General features: G+C 37.2%; 1 protein-coding gene and 1 pseudogene across 6 annotated transcripts in view; both read right to left on the bottom strand.

The window, feature by feature from the left end:
• Positions 1 to 23,332, bottom strand: part of DHX36 (DEAH-box helicase 36) — a 45,475-nt gene extending 22,143 nt beyond the window's left edge. For 5 of the 6 annotated variants that reach the window (XR_002829688.1, XR_002829689.1, XM_023755169.1 and 2 more), the window contains exons 1-13: positions 23,030 to 23,332; positions 18,390 to 18,514; positions 17,445 to 17,676; positions 12,711 to 12,749; positions 11,788 to 11,958; positions 10,419 to 10,496; positions 9,612 to 9,688; positions 9,330 to 9,496; positions 7,931 to 8,012; positions 4,500 to 4,640; positions 4,128 to 4,230; positions 3,263 to 3,350; positions 479 to 534 (exon numbers count right to left, since the gene is read on the bottom strand). Coding sequence is in view for 4 of the 6 variants with exons in the window: in XM_023755169.1 (XP_023610937.1) it covers positions 479 to 534; positions 3,263 to 3,350; positions 4,128 to 4,230; positions 4,500 to 4,640; positions 7,931 to 8,012; positions 9,330 to 9,496; positions 9,612 to 9,688; positions 10,419 to 10,496; positions 11,788 to 11,958; positions 12,711 to 12,749; positions 17,445 to 17,676; positions 18,390 to 18,514; positions 23,030 to 23,266 (1,596 nt within the window). In the remaining 2 variants the exon portion in view is untranslated. Of the gene's footprint in view, positions 1 to 478; positions 535 to 3,262; positions 3,351 to 4,127; positions 4,231 to 4,499; positions 4,641 to 7,930; positions 8,013 to 9,329; positions 9,497 to 9,611; positions 9,689 to 10,418; positions 10,497 to 11,787; positions 11,959 to 12,710; positions 12,750 to 17,444; positions 17,677 to 18,389; positions 18,515 to 21,854; positions 22,106 to 23,029 lie in introns of all 6 variants that reach the window. The other variant, XM_023755172.1, reaches the window with a different exon arrangement.
• Positions 8,110 to 8,205, bottom strand: LOC111826353 (annotated as a pseudogene).
• Positions 23,333 to 23,984: the final 652 nt, after the last annotated feature.

Here is a 23,984-nt window from a genome sequence, read left to right as displayed (position 1 = left end):
AATCAGAGTAATCTCTGAATCTGACTAAGCCAAAATATTGAAAACAATAATAAAAACCAAAATAATACATTACTGACAAAACAGGAAATCTCACACCTACAAATATATATACTAATGCTGTTATATCAAAATTTCAAATATAAAGATATTTAATTTCTGGGTTGATTTATATTTATGAATACTCACATACCTTTTTCCTTTTATTCATAAAAGCCAAACAAGTTATTGGTGAAACCAATCTTTAAATTTTTCCCTAATGTTGGTTGACACAACTAATTTGATTTGTGGATTACCCTCTATAATTCATGTTTTTGTAAAATTATCTCCTGAAGACTCATTTGCAAAGGTTCCCAAAGAAGTATTGTTATATGGATTACTATTTGAAAATGTCTTAAAAATAAAATATAAAACAAAACGCACAATAAGCAGTCTTTTAAGATTGCCTCTGTTTGAAAGATAGTGAATAAATTTAACATACCTGTGTCTGGTTAACTGTAGGCATCAGTGAATGTAAAGGTATAATAAGAAACCTGTCTGAAAATTAAAAAGAAAATTAATTTTTCTTTTTAGAAAATTAAATTTTAAGATAGTTGCAGAAAAGCTCCATCAGACATATATAGAACATAATTTTAAGAAATTACATTCATACGTTTTTTTTAAGTTTCAAAATGAAATAGCTCAAGCTCATTCATGATTATTAGCTAATAGAAAGTTTGTTGCAGTATAGTGAGGGGAAGGAGGGTGACTGTTAAGGAAACAAATTTCACATTTAGCTGTGGTTACAAAAAAATGCAAACTGACTTAAATCTCTAACAACAGTACCCAAATGAATCAAGATAGCTATATTTCTACCAGAAAAGAACTGGTGTTATTTGAAAGAGAGACTGTCTGTGACCCTTCTGAACTTAAAAAATAATAAAATGCTGTCAAGCAAATGGTTGCTAAAAAAGTGCTCTAAAATTACTTTGGTGACATGAAATAAAGTTCATTAATTCAATCAAAATTCAAACCAAAAATACTTAACTCAAATTGAATTAAGCCTTCAAACATACTTCCTGTTTTTAGAAAAATCAGGTCAGAAACAATCAAATGAAATGATAACATGAAGATTCAGACAAATCAGAGTTGATCTAGTCTTTTCCATAAGTCATCAACATGAAAGAAGTAAGGAAAGAATGAGAGTGATGTTCTAGAACTAGAGTCAAAGATTTATCTGGTTTGACTTTTTCTATAATTTGAACAAGCTAACCTTGAAAGACATTACAGGGGCAAAACAGGAAAACCTGATTATAGACTGGTTTATTAAATGATGTTAATGATTAGGTATGATAGTGGCATTGAGGTTATTATAAGGAATTGTCTTTATTTTTGAGAGATGCATGCTTATATATTTAGAGATAACTTATGATAGCTACAATTTACTTTAAAAAGGGAAAAAATTAGACCATGAAAATTATTGTTGCATTGAAGTCATTTGTATATGGTATTCATTATATGATTTTTCTAATTTTCTATAAGTTTAAAATGTTTCATTACAAAGTAAAAAAAAAAAGAGCAGTCAGGGATGATGAAAGTAATAACAATTTTGCTGAAGACAATATAATTGGGATAAAAATAATTTATATAGCTGATATCACACACCAAAGTAGTCAACAGAAACAAAATTTCTTATGACAAGAATGAGAATGTTGATAAGCATTTGATAAATTGAATTTCAAGATTTACTTTTCAGTCAGTATGGAGTACGACCAATTTCTCCCTTTTTTACGACGCAGTATATAACTGATTATTAAGACTAAATTTTAAAAATATGATTTGAGAAAAAAATACTTGCTAAACTTTAAAAAACTTCCTTTCAAAGAAATTGAGCTGGTGGTGAAAGTTTAAATTAATACCTCCATTCTTGAGAATAATTAAGTTAAATTAGAAAATTAATGAAGTCAATTATAGTAATCTAGCATATCACACCCTTTCCCCATTCCCACAGAAATAATATTACATTTGGGCATATATCTTCCCTGCGTTCTTATGATGGGGAAAAAAGAGGCCAAAGTTGGAAAACTCAACCCCCCCCCGGAAAATTCCCATTGTTTTTTAAAAAAATTCAGCGTAGGGTTTAATCGTGCCTAGTCTTCTATATGGAAATGTTACTACTTACAAGAAAAAGTGGCATTTCATCATAGAGAAGTCATGGTAATCAGATAAAAATATTTTTCTAACTTGAGAAGAGTAAATAATTTTAATTATAAAGAATACTTTGGCCGTAACCAGTTTGGCTCAGTGGATAGAGTGTCGGCCTACGGACTGAAAGGTCCCAGGTTCGATTCCGGTCAAGGGCATGTACCTTGGTTGTGGGCACATCCCCAGTAGGGGGTGTGCAGGAGGCAGCTGATCGATGTTTCGCTCTCATCGATGTTCTAGCTCTCTATCTCTCTCCCTTCCTCTCTGTAAAAAATCAATAAAATATATTTAAAAAAAAAAGAATACTTTGAGGGCACTACTACAATAGAATTTAACATAGAATAAAAAATACACCTTTTACTAGTCTAGCCAATACAATTAGAGCAAATATTTTTTAGTTTTATAAAATAAAATGTGTCAAAATTACTTCAAGAGAGTAAAGTTAGAAGTTATATTCACAATTATACATTAAATAGAAGTTGCTTTGTATTTTACTGATTTGAAGTTAAAAATGACACCTGAAGATGCTGTAACTGAATTTTATAGGAGAAAAATGTCCCCCTGCATTTCTCTAAGACAAAAGAGGTGATGTCTCTTAAAATAATACTGTTAAAGAATCAAATCATCTCAGAAAGTTTTAAAACTTCAGGTCACTTTCTTAGATTTGGGGTGAGGAGGCGGCCAGGTATCTGAAGTTTAAATAAGTGCCATGCTGACTGTTGTATAGTCAGAGATGAGAATCAGTGGACTAAGGGATTACATACTCACATGCCAACATTTTCTCTTTAAGGGCTCAATTTATTAGGCAAATTTAGGAGGAGAGGGGAAATGTTCTCACTATAATAACACATAAAGAACTTCACTAAAATACCCACTATCTTCACCTAGAATTTCAGAAAAAAACAACCAAACAAACATAAAATAATCCAACTTTTGAAAAAAACTAATCTGGGCTAAGACCACCAAGTTCTTACAATGACATGGCCTTAGAAGCAATACTTCCTCAAATGAAAGATAAAAACCAGGCTACATGATTCAAGTACCACTCTTGGAACTGCAATAAAATACATTTCAGTAATACCTGATTTAAACATCACTTGTGACATCAAGAGATCATGTAAAGTGCTGATATTGTCCCAGCCTGGTAGAAAGACCAATATTGCACCATCCTGTATGGAAGGGAAATAATCATTACAAATGATCACATAACAAAATACATAAAAAAAATCTGTGCACTTTAGCCTTCATTAAAATTATACTGCCTAAGGAAAATTTTGGTTACTGATTGTAAATAATGAATACAAGCTCACTTTTTAAAAATAGAATTTGTAAACCAGATTTTTCATTTGTTTAGTCTGTTCTTCAAATAGGTCAAATATCTAAATCATTTGGCATTTTGAGATTCTCATTCCTGGTGTCAAAAGCAATTTCTTCTGTAAGTTATTTTTATTTATTTATTTTTAAATATATTTTATTGATTTCAGAGAGGGAGAGGGAAAGAGAGATAGAAACATCAATGAAAGAAAATCATTGATCAGCTGCCTCCTGCATGCCCCCTACTGAGGATCCAGTCCACAACCCAGGCATGTGTCTTGATGGGGATCGAACCCGGAATCATACCCAGGACCCTTCAGTCCACAGGCTGACGCTCTATCCACTGAGCTGAACAAGCACTAGGGCATCTATAAGATATTTTTAAAAAGCATTTACAAGGCTCTGGCCAGCTAGCCCAGTTGGTTGGAGAGTTGTCCTAATGCACCAATGTTGCAGGTTTAATACCTGCTCAGGGCACATACAAGAGTCAACCAATGAATGCATAAATAGGTAGAATAACAAATCAATGTTACTCTCCCTCAAATCAATTTCTTAAAAAAAGCATTTAATTTTTTTTTTTATGGCCTTGATCTAAAAATAAAATTAAGTCACTTGAGGAAAACAAAACTAACCTCTTCTTCCAAAACAATGTAGCGAATAAGGGCAGCAATCAAATTCAGATCAACTTTATCATCATCCATCATTTCTATAACATCTACAGTACTTGCAGAATACCTATCAAAGTTAAATAAAATATCATGAAATACTTGATATAGTTTCCTGAGGTTTAAATTTTTATATAATCTAAAAATTAACTCAACCTTCAAATGAGGGAATGATAGGAGAGAGTTAGTGGGGAAATAACAGTGTTTACAACGTAGTTTTCAGCTGGAAAATGAGATAATAATCTTCTTAAATACGTACAAATTCAAGAAGATAATTCCTGCTTTTTGTTTTAGTCAATTCAGTCACTATGCTCTGACTTCCAAACAGAACAAACTTACCTTTTCCGCAGTTCCCTTACATAATCCGGCCAGCGTTCTTTATAGGTTGCTTCTTTTTCTTCTTTCTCTTGTCTATTTACATGCCCTTGCATGAAACCCCTCTTAAACTGGGATCTGTGTTCTTTTTGTTCTGGAACATATCTAAAATGAAAACATTCTTAAGTAGCTTCACTTTTTAAAAACTCTCTGGTTGTAGCTAATATTCAGCTTATATTTAGGATTTTTAAAAAGATTTTTAAGTAATTTCACTATAATTTCTAATGAACACTAGTTAAATATTCATTTATTTGCAAGTATTCATTAACATAAAATCTGACATTCTGGATGAAAATCATTCTTCTCTATAAAGTATATACAACTCTAGATCATTTTAAGCAATCAAATTTAGAGTAACTTTCACCTTCAATTTTAAGTTTGCTCTAAAAAAAAAGTTAACATTAAGTCCAAAATAACAGTTAATGTTGCCTAGTAGAAGACTCATATTTTACATATAGGTTTTCAAACCTGAGTACATATAAGAATCCCCTAGAGAGTTTGTAAACTGTAAATTCTGAAATCCTATACCTTACGATTTGGATTAAAGTCTGGTTGGTTGGGGTCAGCTAACTCAGGAATTTTAATTAGTGCCTCAGGAGATTCAGATAGTGTATCTATAAATGTACAGACACATGCATGAGAACTATTTATTCTGCTCAGGCTCACAGATACAGCTAATGGCAGAGCCAAATCAGCATTCAAATCTCATCTGTCCAGCATTATGCTCTGACTCCACCATGCTGCAGTGACTGCTATAAGCAGGGCACATTTGCCCCAGAATCCCAACTATTTACTCTAAGTGGGTTCTGAGAGCATGAAGGTGGAGAAAGACAAAGAAAAATGAACTAAACTTTTAACCCCAAATCCCCTCAGAGTTTGCCTAGGGAACAGCTTCCAGATAGAATGGGAGGTTTGGAGCACTGGTTTTGTGAGTCAGACAAATTATGGAAATGATGTCCTTGCTCTGACATTGACTAGCTGTGTGACTTTAAATAAGGTTTAACTTTCAGGTCTCTAGTTTTCTTATTTTAAGAGATTAATACTTTGATAACAGTATTGGCATAAGAATAAGAGCAAAAAGTGATAAAGTAAAGCACAGTGCCTGACACATAGCAGACACCCCAAAAGTGTTAATCCCCTTCCCTATGCAGTACCTGTGACCCAGGATCCCCCTAAGTCTTCCATACATATAGAGGCACCAACTTGAAGTAGGGCAACCTGAGACAGAGATTAGTCCTAGTCAGCAGGATGGACCCACGGTTGGTTCCCGTCCCAGCAATTCCAACAACAGAGGTAACCTTCAACCCCACCCCAAGGGCCCAATCACAACCCTCCATCTCACGTCACCTTACTTTCTTCCCTCCTGCTTCCCTGTAGTGCAGCTCTTCTACAAATAGATACTATCCTTTTGCTTCGAGAGACCCCTTAACTACAGTTCCTTGTATATATAACCTGCCTTCTAGACAACTTAAGAAAGCAATCCATCCTTATGTAATTTTAGATTACTGATCCCGGAAACTTTGTTTTCATCATTATTGTCAAATGCTGACTTTTATTCTCTTAGAAAACAATTGATAAATGTGCTGTGGTAGGACGCAGAACACATAGTGGAAAGTAGAATTAAGGGCATAAAAATTTCTGGACATGATAAAACCAGAGCATGGGAGACCTATATAACTATCTCTCACTTTTAATATGTTCTACCCTGACATACACACTTCCCTCTTTCTTACTCTGAATTTCACTGCTTTTCTGACTTACCTAGCCTATCTCTGCTATATATAATCTCATTTCCGACACACTCTACTTTCTCACAACAGGTCAATCACACCTCATATTAACAGTGTACATGTCTCCCTGCCTCGATATAAGCTGTGAGGTTTCTACCAAATCTTGCCTTGTTTTATTCTCAGAACCCTAAGGCAAAGTGCAAGACATAAAGCTTAAAAAAATATCTGTTAAATTCTGCCGACTTTTCTCCATATAAGATCTTTCTTCTCACTTTCCCACTATTCATTTTCCCATTTAACAAGTAAGCTGTGGAATCTTGAAAAATCTCATCACAAGTGTTTCTACATCTGTCCCTGTACTTATTCAGATGTTTACTAGAGGTCAGGCACTGTGCTATGCACTAGTTACAGAGATAACGAGGACAAAATCCTTGACCTTGAACCTTCTGAAATCTATTGAAAAGGCAAATATAAAGAGGCACTTTACATGGTGATAATGTGTTTTAAGGGACATGATAAAAGTGCTACAGGAGCCTGGATGAGAAAACATCTCATTCTGTGAGAGGACCAGAGATGGTTTAATGGGCAATGAAGCTGGAATTTATTTTTATATAATCAATAGTTTATAGGAGAAAGAATGGAGAAGGTGGCAAATCAAGTCGAAAAGGAGGAAATAACATGTAACAAAGCACAAGTCATGAATGAAAGGCCAATGGCTGGCATGGTAGAGAATGGCAGCAATTGTGAGAGTGAAGATCATGGTGCCAAAAGAGGAACTATTATGTTAGCACAGGAGAGATAATATGGATCTTAAGTAGAAGAAACAAAAATGAGAAGACAATGTATGATCAAGGCATTGTGCTAGGGGGTGGGTAAGGGGAGGAATACAGGATAACTTAAGAGTAATTTGGTTACTAAACAAGTAAAGCAGTTAACTTATCCTAGTTACATAACTCCTTGATAAATATTAGCATTTTTGATTTGTAGCTTAGACAACTGGGTGGAGGATAACATCAATAACCATGATACGGCATAATTGTTTTGGTGAAAGCATGGTGGGAATGGAATGTAAGATGATTTTGGTTTAAAAAATGTGAGGTTCAAGGTGTCTGTGGTACTGGAATGCTGCGGAGCAGAGTTAGATAACAAGTTTAGAGTTCAGGAAGAGCTTCAGCTTTGAAGCTCTACTTCAGAAAGCTGTGAAAATACAGAAGTATGGTCATGCAAATAGGACTGCACCCAGGAACCACAACAGACTGAGAAAAGGCTAATGGAGAACCGGAGGGGAAAATCATACTTAAAGGGTAGGGAATGGAAGCCCGTGAAGAATGAGAAAACCAGGTAGGAGAACCAGAAGTGAGGTCCAAGCACTAAAGACAGAGGCTCCCAAAGTTCGCTGCCCAGGGATCTCTGAAAAATACTGATGCCTAGCTGCCAGCTCAAACTGTGTAATGTGATTAAGGAATGGCGTGTGATCACAGCATCTGGATTTCAAAAGGCTAAGGGTGACTTTAATGTGCAACCAAGTGTGGGAATCCCTGATTTAAGGACTCATTAACAATGTTTTAGGAGGAAGAGGTTAAGAGTGAATTTCTGAATTAAAGTTTAATAGAAAAGGTAACATGTTAGCATTTTTAAATCTCTTATTTCTTAATATTTACTTACCTTATTTTTTCAATTATATCTTCCAAAAGATACTCCACAACTGGAAAAGTGAAACCAGGTATGTGTATCATTGGACAGTTACCTATTATGGTAAAAAAAAACAAACATAAGTCTATACTCAATAAAATAAAAATAAACACTATAAAAAGGACGATGAATCTATTCTTTTTTTTTTTTTTTCCTGTATTCCCCCATTCAATCTTGTCTGCCACAATCAGACAGACAGAAAGGGGAAGGACACTTTTTTCTTGCATCTGTACTGGAAACCTTTGCAGCAGACAGTAACTGCTCCAGGGAATCTATTACTTTTTATAACTTCAGAAAATGGTCCTGAGCTTTTACAGCTCTATCCTATTTTCTATATCTAGTTCAATAAAAGGCAGCAGCCTAGCCTTCACTCAACACCATTTTACTACTACTAAACTGTGCATATACCTCACAGTTCTACAAAGTAATGCAGAATATCAAAGGACAAAGTATTTTAAATTGCACTTAAAATCCATTATGAGCAGTCTATTTCCTCTTCATCATTAGCCAGAATATTGCATTAGAACCCGTTTTATTTAAATCTATATATGAAGCAGTCCTCCGTGGCTCCCAGAATTAAGAAAAAAGTAGTTAAAATAAAACCTAATCAAATATTAAACTGTTACTATTTTAGAATTATTAGTTTTTAAAAAAATATTCTTAAAACTGTTTTCTAAATGTTATTCATATTTTGTACCAAAGAAAACAGTACACACTGTAAGCAATGGTCAACAATGCAGTAGAGGTCAAAGTAACTGAGGTGGTATCACAGCTCTGCCTCTGATTTTCATAAATTTGAGTAAGTTACTCAATTTTAGTTCTGGATACCGAATTAAAAAAAAAAAAGACATAATACACTCAACCGATCTCACAGGCTTTGAGAGTCAACGAGGCTGAATACAAGAACATGTATTAAATATAGCTCTATTCCATTTAACTCCCTACTTTTTCCTCTCCTGCCCCAATTAAAAGTAGGAGAGACAGGGGAATAATTTTAAAAGAATATATTTTGCAGCTAGTCAAACTGAATTTCAAATCCTCTCAACCCTCTGCTAATTAGGCAACCTTGGTAAGCTATTTAACTGGCTGAGGCTTTCTCTTCTTTAAAAATAAAAATAACAGCACCTACCTCACAACATATTATGAGAATTAATAAAGACAAAGTGCCATACATACTACGTTGCACAGTGACTAGTAATCACTAGTATTATTGTCATTAGCAAATTGCCACCCTAGCCTGTGAATAGAACATAAAAGCCACAAAAGTATCATAAAATGTTAATAAAATTATTCAGATTTGTGGTTTGACTTTATTGATGCCACCTTAATTATCTGGTAGTTACCCAGAGTAATAATCATAAATTTTACTCACCAAAATATTCTGAGAATTTCTCAGCATTCAATGTTGCACTCATCAATATTACTTTCAGGTCAGGTCGATAATTGAGAAGGTCTTTAATTACAGTCATTAAAACATCTGACTGCAGGTTTCTCTCATGGATTTCATCAAGCACAATATGACTAACACTGGACAAATGCCTGAAGCAGAAGTATGGTGAAGTATGTAACTCAGTATAACAATTAGTAACATCCTATTTAATAATTACATCTTTTATAGGACTTAATTAAATGTCCTGAATTGAAATATACTCACGGGTCTGACTGAAGCCACTGAAGGATGATTCCTGTTGTACAGTATAAGATAGAACCCTGTTTCCTTGGCAACCGGCTGTGAATAAAAGACACAAGTAAACAATTCTTGGTTTTCTTTACTAGTACATTACTAAGTACCACAAACATCTAAAAGAAAATCTTCAATTTTAAAAAGGTTTATAGTTTTAATGAAAATCTTCAACTTAATTTTGTAGTTATAGGAATGCCTACCAGGTAATGAGAAATACTACATCCACATTCATTATACATTGTTTTTGTTGTCATGATACAATGTTAATAATTTATTTTTTAAAGGCATAAACAACCACTGACATTCAGAAAATGACTCATTACTTTGGACCTAAACTTCTGTTCAGTGATTGGAAAGTCAGTTGATTAAAAAAGATAAATGGAATCTTGATCTCCAGGAAAAAAACTAAAAAAATACAATGAAGTGGGATAAGGGGTTAAAGATACCAAAATCAATAAGGTAGGTCAGGGGCTGGGTGTGGTACCAAAATATAGGACACTAACTCCTTTCAGGGGAAGCGATGATCTACTAATGTATGTCCAGAAAATGTTACTTTTCAAATCATTCCATAATATAGAAGACATTAAAATGGTAATCTAAATATCAAATTGGGTTACAAAAATGACTGAGGGTTGCAAACCTCCTATGCTTGTTACTTTAAATGTTAATTCTAGTAGTTATAATTGGCATACATATGGAGAAAAATCTTTTCTTTTTTAATCTCTAGCTTCAAATTTTAACTAAAATATACCTGTAAACAAGTGAACATTCTTTACTCTGGAGACGAATTTGGTATCCAGTACTATTACCATTGCCACAAGTTTCTGCCCTTTCTGCAGCCACTCTCTCTGCAACCTTTAGTTAAAATAAAATACAGTTACAAAGAAAAGAGATTTTCCTTTAGTACAAATATCCTAACCATCCATGAAAATCTGATGGTTATATTTACTCGCCTCTTATATTTACTTTTCATTTTCTCTTAAGCTCTCCAAGGCCAAATGCTCTTTCTTCACTATTTTCAAAGTGTCTTTCTACAGCCACCCTCTCATTATTTCTTCCCTTTCTTTTTGTCTTTTCTAAAAGAGTAGGAAATCCTGTTCTGAACTTATATTAACACTAGAGGTCTGGTGCATGAAATTCGTGCATGGGCAGGGTCCCTAGGCCTGGCCGGCAATCACAGCCAATCTGTGGGATGACTGGTGGGGCAATCGTGGGCCCCCACTGACACCCACCTTGGCTGGCCTGGTGCCGCTCGCTGGCTGGCCCCAACCCCCATCGCTGCCACCGCCGCTGGTTGCAAACAGCAGGGCAATCAGGGGGCCTCCTGCTGGCACCCGCATTGCCTGGCCTGGGGCCTGAGAGCTGGGAGCAGCTCCTGCATTGAGCATCTGCCCCCTGGTGCTCAGTGAGCGTCACAGCAACCGGTCATTCCGTCATTCGGTTGATTTGCATATTAGGCTTTTATTATATATGATGTATTTACCCTCAAATTCCATGCAAGTTTTATATTTGGTTGTTTCTTTTGGTTTTAGACTGGTGGTTCTTTCTTTTTTTAAGAAGTGTGTTTATAATTTTTTAAAATGTTTTTACTGATTTCAGAGAGGGAGGGAGAGATAGAAACATCAATGATGAGAGAGAATCATGGATCAGCTGCCTCCTGCACACCCCCAACCTGGATCGAGCCCAAAACCCAGGCATGTGCCCTGATGGAAAATCGAATTATAACCTCCTGGTTCATGGGTCAATGCCCAACCACTGAGGTACACTGGCCAAGCAAGATTGATGTTTCTTAATTCCTAGTTCTTCATTGTGTTTTAAAACTTATGGTGCCAAAGGTAAGCTCTGGATAGATGAAATGCTATTATAATCATACTGATTTATGTAACTAAAAGTAAACAGTCATCTTGTAACAGAACAGTGATGACAGAGGTTAGAAACAGAAAATGACATGATTACTTTTAAAGAAATACTTCAGAAGTAAAACTTCCAATCAGTGTATCTGGTACACATCATTATTTCACTTTTCACTACTTATACTATCCATTCAAAAACAACAGATTTGGGGGGAAAAAAGAAAAAGAAAAAAAAAAGCTATTATCAAGACTACCCTAAAGGAAAAAGGAAAGTGAAGTGAGAGATAACTTACAGAAATGGCACTAATTCTTCTTGGCTGGGTACAAACTATCCTGCATGCAGATCCTTTTCCTCTTTCGATGTAATTATCCAAAATGAACTGAGTAACTTGAGTGGTTTTTCCACAACCAGTTTCACCACTTATTACCGTCACCTGATGATTATCGATCATATTTACCAATTCCTATTTCAAAAAGAAAAATAAGTGAAGGACATCACATGTTAAGTCTGAAAAGACAGTTATCGAAGTTCTATCAAACTGAAGGTAACTGCTCCCAACAAACACTAATGCCTTTTAAATTTTATGTGAAATGCTGACAGTTTGGGTTTTTGGATATACCAGTTTTCAAGAGCTAAGAAGCACTAAATTATTAAAAGAACTCAGCCAAGACACTGTTAAAGAAAAACACACTGGTAAGAACAAAAGAGTCAACAGCTCATAAGTTCCATGCATAAGGATTAATTAAAAAGAATGTGATCATATGGGGCTATTAAGTACAAGGCAAATATCCCCTGATACCTAAACAACTACTGAAGACATTAAAAATTTATATCTTAATTCATAAATATGGCTTTATCTGTAGGACAAATTTTGTATACTGTTTTAAAGAATAATGTAATTTAAAATTATTTCCTTTCAAATAATTAAAATCAAGAAAAAAATTTAAATACCTAAGTTTACAAAATAACTTTTGTGAAAATTCTTGTTTTTAAACTCTAAAAATTTCAATTATGGACATAAATATAAGCAAACTTTAGAAAAAATTGTTTCATGACCATATTTTTGTTTTCAACAATTCAAAAGAATGAGTTTCTAAGAATATCCTTCAGAGAAAGGTTGATAAATTTGTATTTCTTCTTAACATAGCACTTTGTAAAAAAAACCTGTATTCAAGTATTTTACAAATCAAATTAAACAGTGCATAATCATTTTACCTTTTGCATTCCAAATGAAGGCAGCTTTTCCCTGAAATGCTGAAATAAAAAAAAACACAAGTTATAAATTTTCACCAAAAACTGGAATGAATTTATAATTCTGGTAATCAGAATATATTGATAAATATGCTAGAATACAAGTATTTTATTACCTCACAGCTTACGTGAAGTATCAAGACTTAAAAAATAATTTTTTAAAAAAAGAACTAAGTAATAACTCAGCAATCACTTTGGTTTTTGAAACATAGAAAAATAGAATTCTATTACATCCAATAGAACGGAGATACTTTCTTAGAGTAAGTGACAGTAAAATTAAATCTGATCTATCATCTAATAGCATTCTTACTATCCCTAAGTTGCATTTACAATTTTTTCTCTTCGTTTTATATATTCATCTTAGATTTTATTTCTGTATCATATTCTTTTCCCACTCATTGATCCACACCATTTACTAATGCATTAGGCACTAGAACATATTCAAAGTATTCTGGGTACTTGTCTTTGAGTATAAAACAAAGCTTAAAACAGTATCTGCAGTAAGAAAATCTGGTACTGTCATTTAAGAACTGTGATCTTAAGTCAAACTTGGAGGCCCAAAGGTTTTAACTGAGGGCTACCACAGATCTGAATGAAGAGCCTTTATATAAAAAATTAGTAGCAGTTTCTGACACATATTAGCTACTCAACAAGTTTTTTGGGAATTACAATTAGAAATACTAAAGACAGCATGACTAATTCTTTCCTGTAACTTTTACATGGTAATTTCTAGTTTTGAAAACTTTATGGAACCCCATACCCACACTACATAAAAATGACATACACTAAGAAAGAAGCACTATGGTTGACACTGAACTAGATGTATTATCCTATACCCGTGGTCGGCAAACCGCGGCTCGTGAGCCACATGAGGCTCTTTGGTCCCTTGAGTGTGGCTCTTCCACAAAATACCATGTGCGGGCGCCCACAAACAGTGCGATTGAAACTTCATGGCCCATGCGCAGAAGTCGGTATTTTGTGGAAGAGCCGGTATTTTGTGGAAGAGCCACACTCAAGGGGCCAAAGAGCCGCATGTGGCTCGCGAGCCACGGTTTGCCGAGCCACAGTTTGCCGACCACTGTCCTATACTATAATAAGAGCATGATATGCAAATCTACCAAACGATGGAATGACCAGTCACTATGACATGCACTGACCACCAGAAGGCAGACACTCAACACAGGAGCTGCCCCTTTGTGGTCAGTGTGTTCCCACAAGAGGAGCACTGCTCAGCCAGAAGCCAGGCTCACAGCTGGCGAGTGCAGCGGTGGTGGCAGGAGTTTCTCCTGCCTCCGCTGCAGGTGGGCAGTAAGGAGCGAGGGGTCCTGGACTGTAAGAGCCCCGGACAGCAAGAGGGATGTCTGAGTGCTGGCTTAGGCCCCATCCCCCCTGGGTGACTTAAATGAATTCTAGTGCTTTGAGATAACAAGTCACAGGGCCTAAGCCGGCAGTTAGACATTCCCCGAGGGGTCCCTGACTGAGAGAGGGAGCAGGCTGGCCTGAGGGACCCCTCCCCACTGTCGTGCATGAATCTCATGCACCGGGCCTCAAATATAACATAAAAAAAAATCTTCAGGGGTATAAAAAAATAAACCAGTTTTAACAAACCCTCTTTATTGAAGAGGGGGAAAAAATGCAAAATTACAACTATCCTAGGTAATCTAGTATATTACTGCCATGCTTTTTAATTTCTTGAAACATCATCCTTCTTAATTTTTTGCCCATTTGACTTGTCAAGATGGAGACTATGTCAAAGTCCCTAATACTAGTTTATTCTATATAATAGAGCTAATATGCTAATCAGACTAAACAGAACGACCATCCGGACATCCTTCCAGATGACCGTCTGGACGACCTTCTGGATGATGCCTGGGCTGCGAGGGCTGGCCAAGGCTTTGAGGGGCTGCCAGGGATGGCCAAGGCTGTGACGGCCGGCTGAGGCAGCCGGGGATGCGGGGGCCAAGCCCCTTGCATGAATTTCGCACATCGGGCCTCTAGTTGAGATATAATTTGGCACATAACATTGTCAGTTTCAGGTGTACAACATAATCATTCACTATCCGTATATACTGTGTAATGATCACCGCAATAAGTCTAGTTAATATCCATCACTACACAGTTTTAATTTTTTTTCTCATGATGAGAACTTTAAGATCTATTTCCTAGCAACATTCAAATATACAATATAGTGCTATTATTAACCATGCTCTATATGCCATCCTTGTCATGGTCAGGTAATTCATACTAGTGCCATAAAAATGAGTCAACATGGTGACTTAAATGAATTCTAGTGGCTTTGAGATAACAAGTCACAGTAATTTTCTTAGTAATTTATTTTATTATAATTTTAAAATTATTTAAAAACCATTTCTTAATGATTTAAAAAAATAGTACCCTATGTAGTTAAATGCAACCATCTTAACATGTAAGTATATACAAGTTATCCCATTAAACTAACATCAACCATATTTGCTTTCTATATACGTAAATGCTGGTGAAGGGAGAATTACAACCAAATATTCTTTCCCATTCCTTATCTAAGGACAGGGAATATCTTATCAGTCTTTGGAAAATATAGCACAACGAAAGACATCTAGTAAGTAAAAAATTAAATAAATCATAAAGTAAGAGAAAATATGGCATATTACCAAGGATTAAAGAGTTGAACTCTTAAACACATCTGAACTTCAGACCTGGTTCTATACTAGCTATGTAACCTTAGGTCGCTTAACCTAAGATTCCTTTTCCTCATCTGTAACAGACATGTATAATCTCATACAAGGTGTTGGGAGGTTTAAAGGACATAGTATATGTAAAATATTTACAACAGTGTCTGGACAATAGGTACACCACTAACTGGTTTTGTTTTGCACATTTCTTCTCTAACTTTCTCTAAATTAAAACAATCATTCAACTTTAATAACATTTGAGCTCTATCCTCCATACAAAGTAAACAGAGACAGTAGCTAATTCTCCTTGTTCCTAAGGCAACAAACAAAAGAAGCTGTACTCTCTTGTTCTGGCCAGCGTGACTCAGTTGGTTGAGTGTTGTTCCAAGCACCAAGAGGTCACCAGTTCGATTCCCAGTCAGGGCACATACCTGGGTTGCCGGCTTGATCCCCAGTAGGGGGTGTGCAAGAGACAGCCAATTGACAGTTCTCTCTTATCAATATTTCTCTTTCCCTCTCCCTTCCCCTCTCTCTAAAATAAATAAAAACCTATTATAAAAAATAAAAGAAACTCTGCTCTCAACTACATTCTGAATTAATTCATCTTGAAATCCTCTTTGTCCTTATATTTTCACTCAACAGGCATAAATAAGCTACACAATTTGGCCTCTGGACAACCTCGGTCACCTGTTCTAATCAAGATATCTACTCTTAATCAGCAACAGTCAATGCATCCTTTCTTTCCCACAGAAGATGTGATATTCTGCCTTTCTCTATCTCTAGAACATCCACAAATCACACAATTTTATCATTTAACTAGAGGCCCGGTACGTGAGCGTCTGGCATGAAAGGGCAAGTCCCAGCTGACCTCTGGGTTCTGGGAAGCACCTGGGCCCCCAGGAGCGCCCCTCCGCCTGAGTCATCGGGCCCCCCGCGAGCTCCCTCAGTGCCTGAGAGCCGGGTGGCTGCCCAGCTCCCTGCCTCTGCCACCACTGGTCACCATCTGTGGGGTGATCAATGGGGTGATCGCGCCCCGCTTGCACCTGCCTTGGCCTGGCACCGCAAGCTCACCTGCTCCACCATCCTGTCGCAGTCCCACTCTGGTCAGGGCCCATCAGGGCTGGCAGTGCCTCTGCCAACGCCCGCCATGATCAGCACACTCATAGTGAGCAGTCGAACTCCCGGTTGAGGGGGCAATTTGCATATTAGGCTTTTATTATATAGGAGGAGGAGGAAGGATAGGAAGGGACCTTAAAATATCTTGCCTAGCACAAAAATATTGGGGGGGGGGGGGGAATCCAGGACAATTTCAGTTCCTATCACAATCCTGTCTTTAAAATGTTTAATATCATATAACTTTTGAGGGGGTTTAATGTGGTCATCTGTAAAAGGCAAGCTCTGGACTAAATGGTAGAGAAGAAACTTTATACTTCTAACCACTGTGTCATAAAAGACATTTCCCTAAACTGGCCTAGTAAAGTTAAACTTCTTTTGTCATTTGCATTACCATTTTCAAATATTTTTTCTCCTCACCATATAAGCTGCTGTAAATGAGCTAGGCTATTGTAATTATGTATAATTCCATTCCTGTTGCTTTTCTCTACAATTTGAGGGGGAAAAATTCTCAGAGGAAGGCCTGTTGAGGAATCTCACTAATCTATACCATGCAACTACCTCTAAATATAATTTTATTGCCCTAGCTAGTTTGGCTCAGTGGACGGAGCATTGGCCTGTGGACTGAAGGGTCCTGGGTTCGATTCCGGTCAAGAGCACATGCCCGGGTTGCGGGTTTGATCCCCAGTAGGGGGCATGCAGGAGGTAGCCGATCAATGATTCTCTCTCATCACTGATATTTCTCTCTCTCCTTTCCCTTCCTCTCTGAAATCAATAAAAATATATTTAAAAATATATATATACACATATATGTATGTGTATATATATACATGACATATATATATATACACATATATGTCTATGTATATATATACATGAGAAGTAAAAGTTTTTTCCACGTCTTGCTTCCCATTACCTGCATTTCAATATACCGAAGGTCAGTTTTTTTCTTTTGTAAATCTTCCAATAACTGTTGGTCTAAGTTTACGTCTGGTTCATTTTCTTGCAAGAGATATTCAGAATCTCGGTCAATATATTTGTCCCTGATTCTGAATGTCTTCTTTTCTTGATTCATCAATTTTTTTTCCCGGTCCTCCAATTTCTTCTCTGAGTTTGGTTTGTTCTCAGCAGGAGCTTTAGAACCATACCTATTTTGACAAAATAAAAAAAATGACAAAAGGGTTAAATAACTACTCAAGCCTGGAAAGAAAACAATATTCTGTTTAATTATTTCAAAATCACCAAAATCAAAAGCTTTTATTCTTTTCTTTGAGTAGAGCAATTATGAACAAACTTAGATTCTTAAAATTTTTCCTCCCTACAACTAGATAATGCCAGATAAGGTATTCCTTGTGGTAATAATAATAAAAAAATCGACATAAGTCATTCCTCCATTGCAATGGCTTAGTGAGCCTTGTTGTTTTTAAAACTTTATTTCTTCCTGCCACCTTTTCTGAGCTATAAATGGGATGCTGTATTACAGTCCCAGAAAATTTTTCACTAATCTCCTCTCTAAATGATAGTTTCTGTGATTTTCTTAAAACAACATCACTTTTTGCAGATCTCTCCCACAGGAAAATTTTGGAAATACAAAAATGATGGGAACAATAAGTAACAACTTGATAAATCTCATATGAAGGTAGACTATTCCTACCACTTAGCTTTCCTGTAGAATACGCTATTTTTATTTATTTAATCTTTCATAAAATCTCCATCTACTTAAGAAAAATGACTTCGAGACTAAATTTCACTTATTAGAGAGTCTAAACATGGAATTTCTATTATCATTTTTTCCCTAGCCAATGCTATGAAAGAAGTGTCACTCTCTGCCCATTTTTTAAAAGAACACTTTTTGTTTTACCCATGATCTTCAGGAGCAAACCAGGATATCTGTGCTTCTGAATCTTTGTCACTCTTAGCTTGGACAGAATGTAGTAGCTGCACAATTTGTTCTTCTCGATGTTCATCCATATGCACTACGGCTCTCTATTTTGTGCAAAGAAAAAGCATCCTCATCAACATGAGAAAGCATATATAAAATTATTTGATACAAAAATACAGGCAAATATATGTTCAACAAACACATGTAAGAGAAAGTTAATGTTACCAGTACCACACTTGCCTTCTTACCCAAATCCAATTCCTAGACCTAATATGTTAACATTTTTGTATCTATCCTTCAAGATCCCTATTATATATGTACAAAATTAGCTCTAGTGTAACTGGGTAAAAATGCATATTTATGTTCCTTCCTAAAACTTGGGTTCCCTTACCTTCTACCCTCACATATTATGATTTTGTTCCCTACCTTAAATTTTCAGATACCCACAATTGAAGTTAATGAAACCCAATATTCTGTTTAAAAACAAACACTAAGTTAAAAATTGGAAATACTAGTTTGGTTGCAATGAGAATTTTAAGAGCATTTTAAAGTTCTTACATAAGAGGAATAAATTGGGCTCAGAGAAAATATATACAACAATCAGTGCTCATGAGATGATGATCCAATATGGCAAATGATGCACTTTCCTCATAGAATGAGAATTTTTAAAACACACACACACACGCACACCACACACAGCAAAGGCCTGGCTGATGTGGCTCAACTGGTTGAGTATTTTCCCATGCACCAAGAGGATCCATTCCAGGTCAGGGCACATGCTGGGTTCAGGCTTGATCCCCAGTAGGGGCAGCTGATTGATGTTTTTTTTTCCTCTCTCTCTCTCCCTTCCTCTCTCTCTAAAAATCAGTAAAAAACATATTAAAAAAAAAAAAACACAGTAGAGAAAATATTACATTATTTTATTGGGAGAGAATACATGGAAGATATTACTCTGTACAAAGTTAGAAAAAGAACTTTTAAAAACTGTTCTTTTATAACTGCAAATTATAATTAGTTGAATTATAAGTAAACCCAGTAGTTAAAAGAGTGGGTAGATTTTTGTCTTCAAGTGTGCACACAGTAAAGATGGCCAAGATATTAAATGAAAAAAAGCCAGTTGTAGAAAATGTGCAATAGGATCTTGTTCTGGTTACTATTAATTTTTTAAACAAGTTATTCACTTTACAGTCTACACTTTTTGCAGTATTTTTTCCAGATATATTTCTGGCACATGGTAGATGTTCCAGAGAAGTCTGTCCAAAGAATGGATAAATGGTTGAATCCTTTAAAATGAGAATATATAACATTTGGGTTAAAACCATTTTTCTCTTTAAGAATATAAACATGTGCACAAAAAGAATACAATGAGATATTTGGGGAATTCCAGGAGAGCTGTACTAATAACTTATTAAAGGGTTAATAAAAGCATAATTATGCTCAGACAATTAAAAAGTTTAATACTGCAAAACCCTGGCTAACAGAAAAGCCTTAGAGAATTACGAGCTGCAGCAAAACCTAATTATTGACAAACACTAAACCCCCAAATTTTGTCTGTTTTTCTTAATTGTGCAGCATAAATCTTTTTAAGATGGTTTATATAATGGACTACTGGTATCTTTTCTTCTATAGGGTATGTCCACTGAAACTGGTTTCTCCTGGATTCTGCCCTATGCACCTTTATCTTTGCTGATTTTAATCTGTAATAATTTGCTGTAAAAACAAAAGCAAAAAATTCACTGTGAGTTCGCCAGCTTTTCAGAGTTTTGTGATTCCTCCTAGTGAATCATGGTACCTGAGTGTGGTCTTGGCCACCCCCAACACACAGATTCATTATTAGAATATTTCCCCCTATAGTTTAAATTTTGAAATGTCTTTGACATATATTAACATTTACTGCTCCATGAACTACATTAGATGGTTACTGATTACTATGTCTTTTCTTGACAGTTAGAAATTTAAGAATCTACAGCAATAGTTTAATTAAAGACTCCTCTGGGAAGGAAGCCCCAAGACAGTCTTCTCAAATAAAGCTTTCTTAATTTTTATACCCTTCCCAACTACATCAAGGGCTCAAAGCCATTGTTTCTTTCATTCATTTTCAAAATGGCAAAGAGAAGATTATGTACTGTCTACCAGAAGAACGATTTCTTCCCAACTGAAACTCATTCACAGTAAAGCATTTCTTAAACCAACTGGAACTTTACATTTTGAAGCTTTTGCCTCTACTAACAGAACAAAGGTTCACCTCCTCACCTTGTTACATGAGTTTAAGATAGTCACAAAAAGGCAAGATGATTGCAAAATGAAATAGCCCCTGAAAACATAATTGATACTTTTTAGTAAGAACACAACTTACCTTTTTTTTAAAAAAATGTTTTCATTGATTTTTATAGAGAGGAAAGAAGAGAAAGAAAGAGAGAACCATGGACAAGCTGCCTCCTACCAGAGATGGAGCCCGCAACCCAGGCTTATGCCCTGTCCAGGAATTGAACCAACAACCTTTTGGTGCATGGGATGAAGCTCAACCAACTAAACCACAGTGGCTGGGGCAAAATTTACATATTTTATAAATTAATTTTAATGAGGTTCTCCACACAATGAGGGCCCAGAGGCTACAAGCAGTTGAGAACTTGTTTGTAAGCTGCGTCCTTCCTAACCTTCCAGTCCCATCACTCTTCACTTTATCTCACCCCTGTCTGGAAACTCTCACACACATTTTGTTTATGACTATTTGATTTGATTTTTTAAACATTACCCCTCTCCCTCCCCAGACATCTTCAAATAGTTTTTATCTTTTTCCTGGCAAAAGAGACCCTCAATAGTGTCCAGCAAAGTGGCTATGTCTACTTCACCAGCTTCTAATTATCTGCAACTATTTCAAACTTTCTCCTTTCTGTGACACACCAATACCACCTTCCTGTTCACCCTCATAATTTCACACACAGTATTCACAAAGAAAACAAAAAGTCCTCAATTGCTTGCAATCAAACCTAAACCCAACACTACCAGAACCCATCATTTATTCTTTTCCTTCCTGTTAAAATGGAAGGAGTCCATTTTCCTGCTTAAAGTTAATTTCTCCACCTAAACCCTGCAGCTCAATTCCGTTCACCTCAGGGCTATCTCCTATTTTTGAGGTTTATCTTCCTTTCCTAAATCGCTCTCCCTCTAGTAGTCATTAGGCTATTGATCAATATTCTGGTTTGCTTCTTTCTAGATATATGGTAGGATTGCATTTTCCCAGCCCTGAGTTAAGCATGGCCATGATTTACTGGCCAGAGAAATGTGAATGGGAGTCTCCAAGAATCAGGGGTGATTTACTGTGCTCCCTCCTGGCTGTCAGCAAAACCAGCTAAATGGGTGGAGGCGCGAGGAGCCTCATTCTCATAATGAAAACTCTCAACCGTACTCCCATGGTCAAGTAATATGAGTAGAAAAACAAACCTCTGCTGTTATGAGCCGCTGATCTGGGGGCGGTTTACTGCTACGGCATGATTTGGCCCACGCTGATATACGTTCCCTCTCCACTGACCCCCATCATAGCATCAGTACATGAACAATGTCAAATCTCTTCACTTTTAAAACAAAAACAATCACCCAGGAGGCTAGGAACAGAGAATAAAATAGGGGCTTGACTATGGTAACTGTTGTGATTTGACCTGGGACATATTAAGAAGGCAGAACAGACAGATTTGCTGAAATGAAAGAGAAAAGTCACAGATCAGCCCCATTTTGGCCATGGCAGGTGAATAAGTGGTAGTGACATTTACAAAAATAGGAAGGTTTGGGGAGGGGTTGGAAATCAAGAGTTCCCCTGATAACGGTCCACAGCACAACTGGTTTCAGGTGGAAGTAATGATGAACAATTACTCCTGATTTCACTTTTCATCCGTTTTGGTCTTATTTCCCCAACTAGACCCTAAGTTACTTGGATATCTTATTTCTTCAGGTCCCCATAGCAACATGCATAACACCTTGCGTGAAAACGGGGGTAAACAGAACTTGGCAACGAGTCTTTAGGAAGTTACTGCGGGTTTGTGGCTGTTTTAATACTAAAAATGAAAGCTGGACGATTCTGCCGAACGACCTACACGCCAAATCGTGCCTGGCAGCTTTTGTTCCCCGCAAACCTGTACCTAATGCAGAATGGTCGCTAGTTCAGAGCGCATCGGGCAAAAATCTTAAAAGGAAGCGACCATAATTCTCCTAAGGGAAAGGGTGGAAATCTTAGTAAAAGTGACCATAATTATTCTAAGGGAAAGGGCGGCCACAAACACTATGACAGTGACATCCCAAGGCAGCCCGTCTCGGCTGGAGCCTGGAATGAACACTGGCTTTGTCCCCCGTGCTCCGGCCGAGCGCACTTATGCAGCCCACAACCATCCCAGCGGCTTCAGGTCAGAGGCGCTTGGCTAACGTTAAGCCACAGAGTATCCTCCACAGGAAGCTCTATCCTAGCTCCTTTGCGCTTCATATTCACCCCACAGAGCACTGACACCGGTTAAGGAACCAAGTTAAGGAACAAAAACAGAAACAAAGAGAAAGTTAGGGGCGGCGGCAGAGAACAGAACCGCTACCCGGCCTCACGCCCTGCCTGGCCCCGCCGCGTCTCCGATTACCTCCTGCCTCTCGGCTTCCTTGTTCTTCTGCCCCTGCTTCTTCGCGTACCACAAGCCGATGTCGCGGCCTTTCAGGTGCCCAGGATGTCGGCCTCGGCCTCCGCGCCCACCCCCGCCGCCGCCTCCGGAGCTTCGACTCCCCCCATGGCCCCCTCCGTAGCCCCCGCCGGAGCCGCGGGGCCCACCATCGCGGCCTCCACCGTCGCGGCCCCAGCTCTGATGGTAGTCATAGCTCATGGTCCTGGCGGACTACAACGCGTGAGAACCTGCAACCGATAGAAATGGCGACCGGGACCGGAAGCGAATGCACGTCCACTTCCGCTTTGCTTCCGGCGCCCGGCGCGAGAAGGCGGGCCCATTAGCGTCACAAGCGGCCATTTCCGGCGACGTCACCGGCAAGCGGGAGGTTTGCTCCAGTGAAGTCCTCTGTGATGTTCCCTCGGTTGGTCAGTCGCTTACCTGTGAGCCTCTGGAAGGAGAGCGAGCAAAAGGCTACAAGGTTTTCCCCCTACGCCCAACAAGTGAGGAAATGGGTTTTGCTTCCATGTTCTTCATGGTAAAATCTGGAGTTTGCGTCCAATTGGGCCCTGGATAGTGAATATGGATTGACACTAAAAGGACCAGTGGGACGATGCATTCTCCCCTAAAAGTCCCTAAAGCAGCGGTTCTCAACCTGTGGGTCACGACCCCTTTGGAGGTTGAACGACCCTTTCACAGGGGTCGCCTAAGACCATGGGAAAACACATATATAATTACATATTGTTTTTGTGGTTAATCACTATGCTTTAATTATGTTCAATTTGTAACAATGAAAATACATCCTGCATATCAAATATTTACATTATGATTCATAACAGTAGCAAAATTATGAATCAGTTATGAAGTAGCAACGAAAATAATTTTACGGTTGGGGGTCACCACGACATGAGGAACTGTATTAAAGGGTCACGGCATT

The sequence above is a fragment of the Myotis lucifugus genome, unplaced genomic scaffold, assembly GCF_000147115.1.
Source record: "Myotis lucifugus unplaced genomic scaffold, Myoluc2.0 scaffold_70, whole genome shotgun sequence".
NCBI lineage: Eukaryota > Metazoa > Chordata > Mammalia > Chiroptera > Vespertilionidae > Myotis > Myotis lucifugus.
Note: the sequence above shows the minus strand (reverse complement) of the source record. Positions and strands in the feature narration are given on the sequence as shown.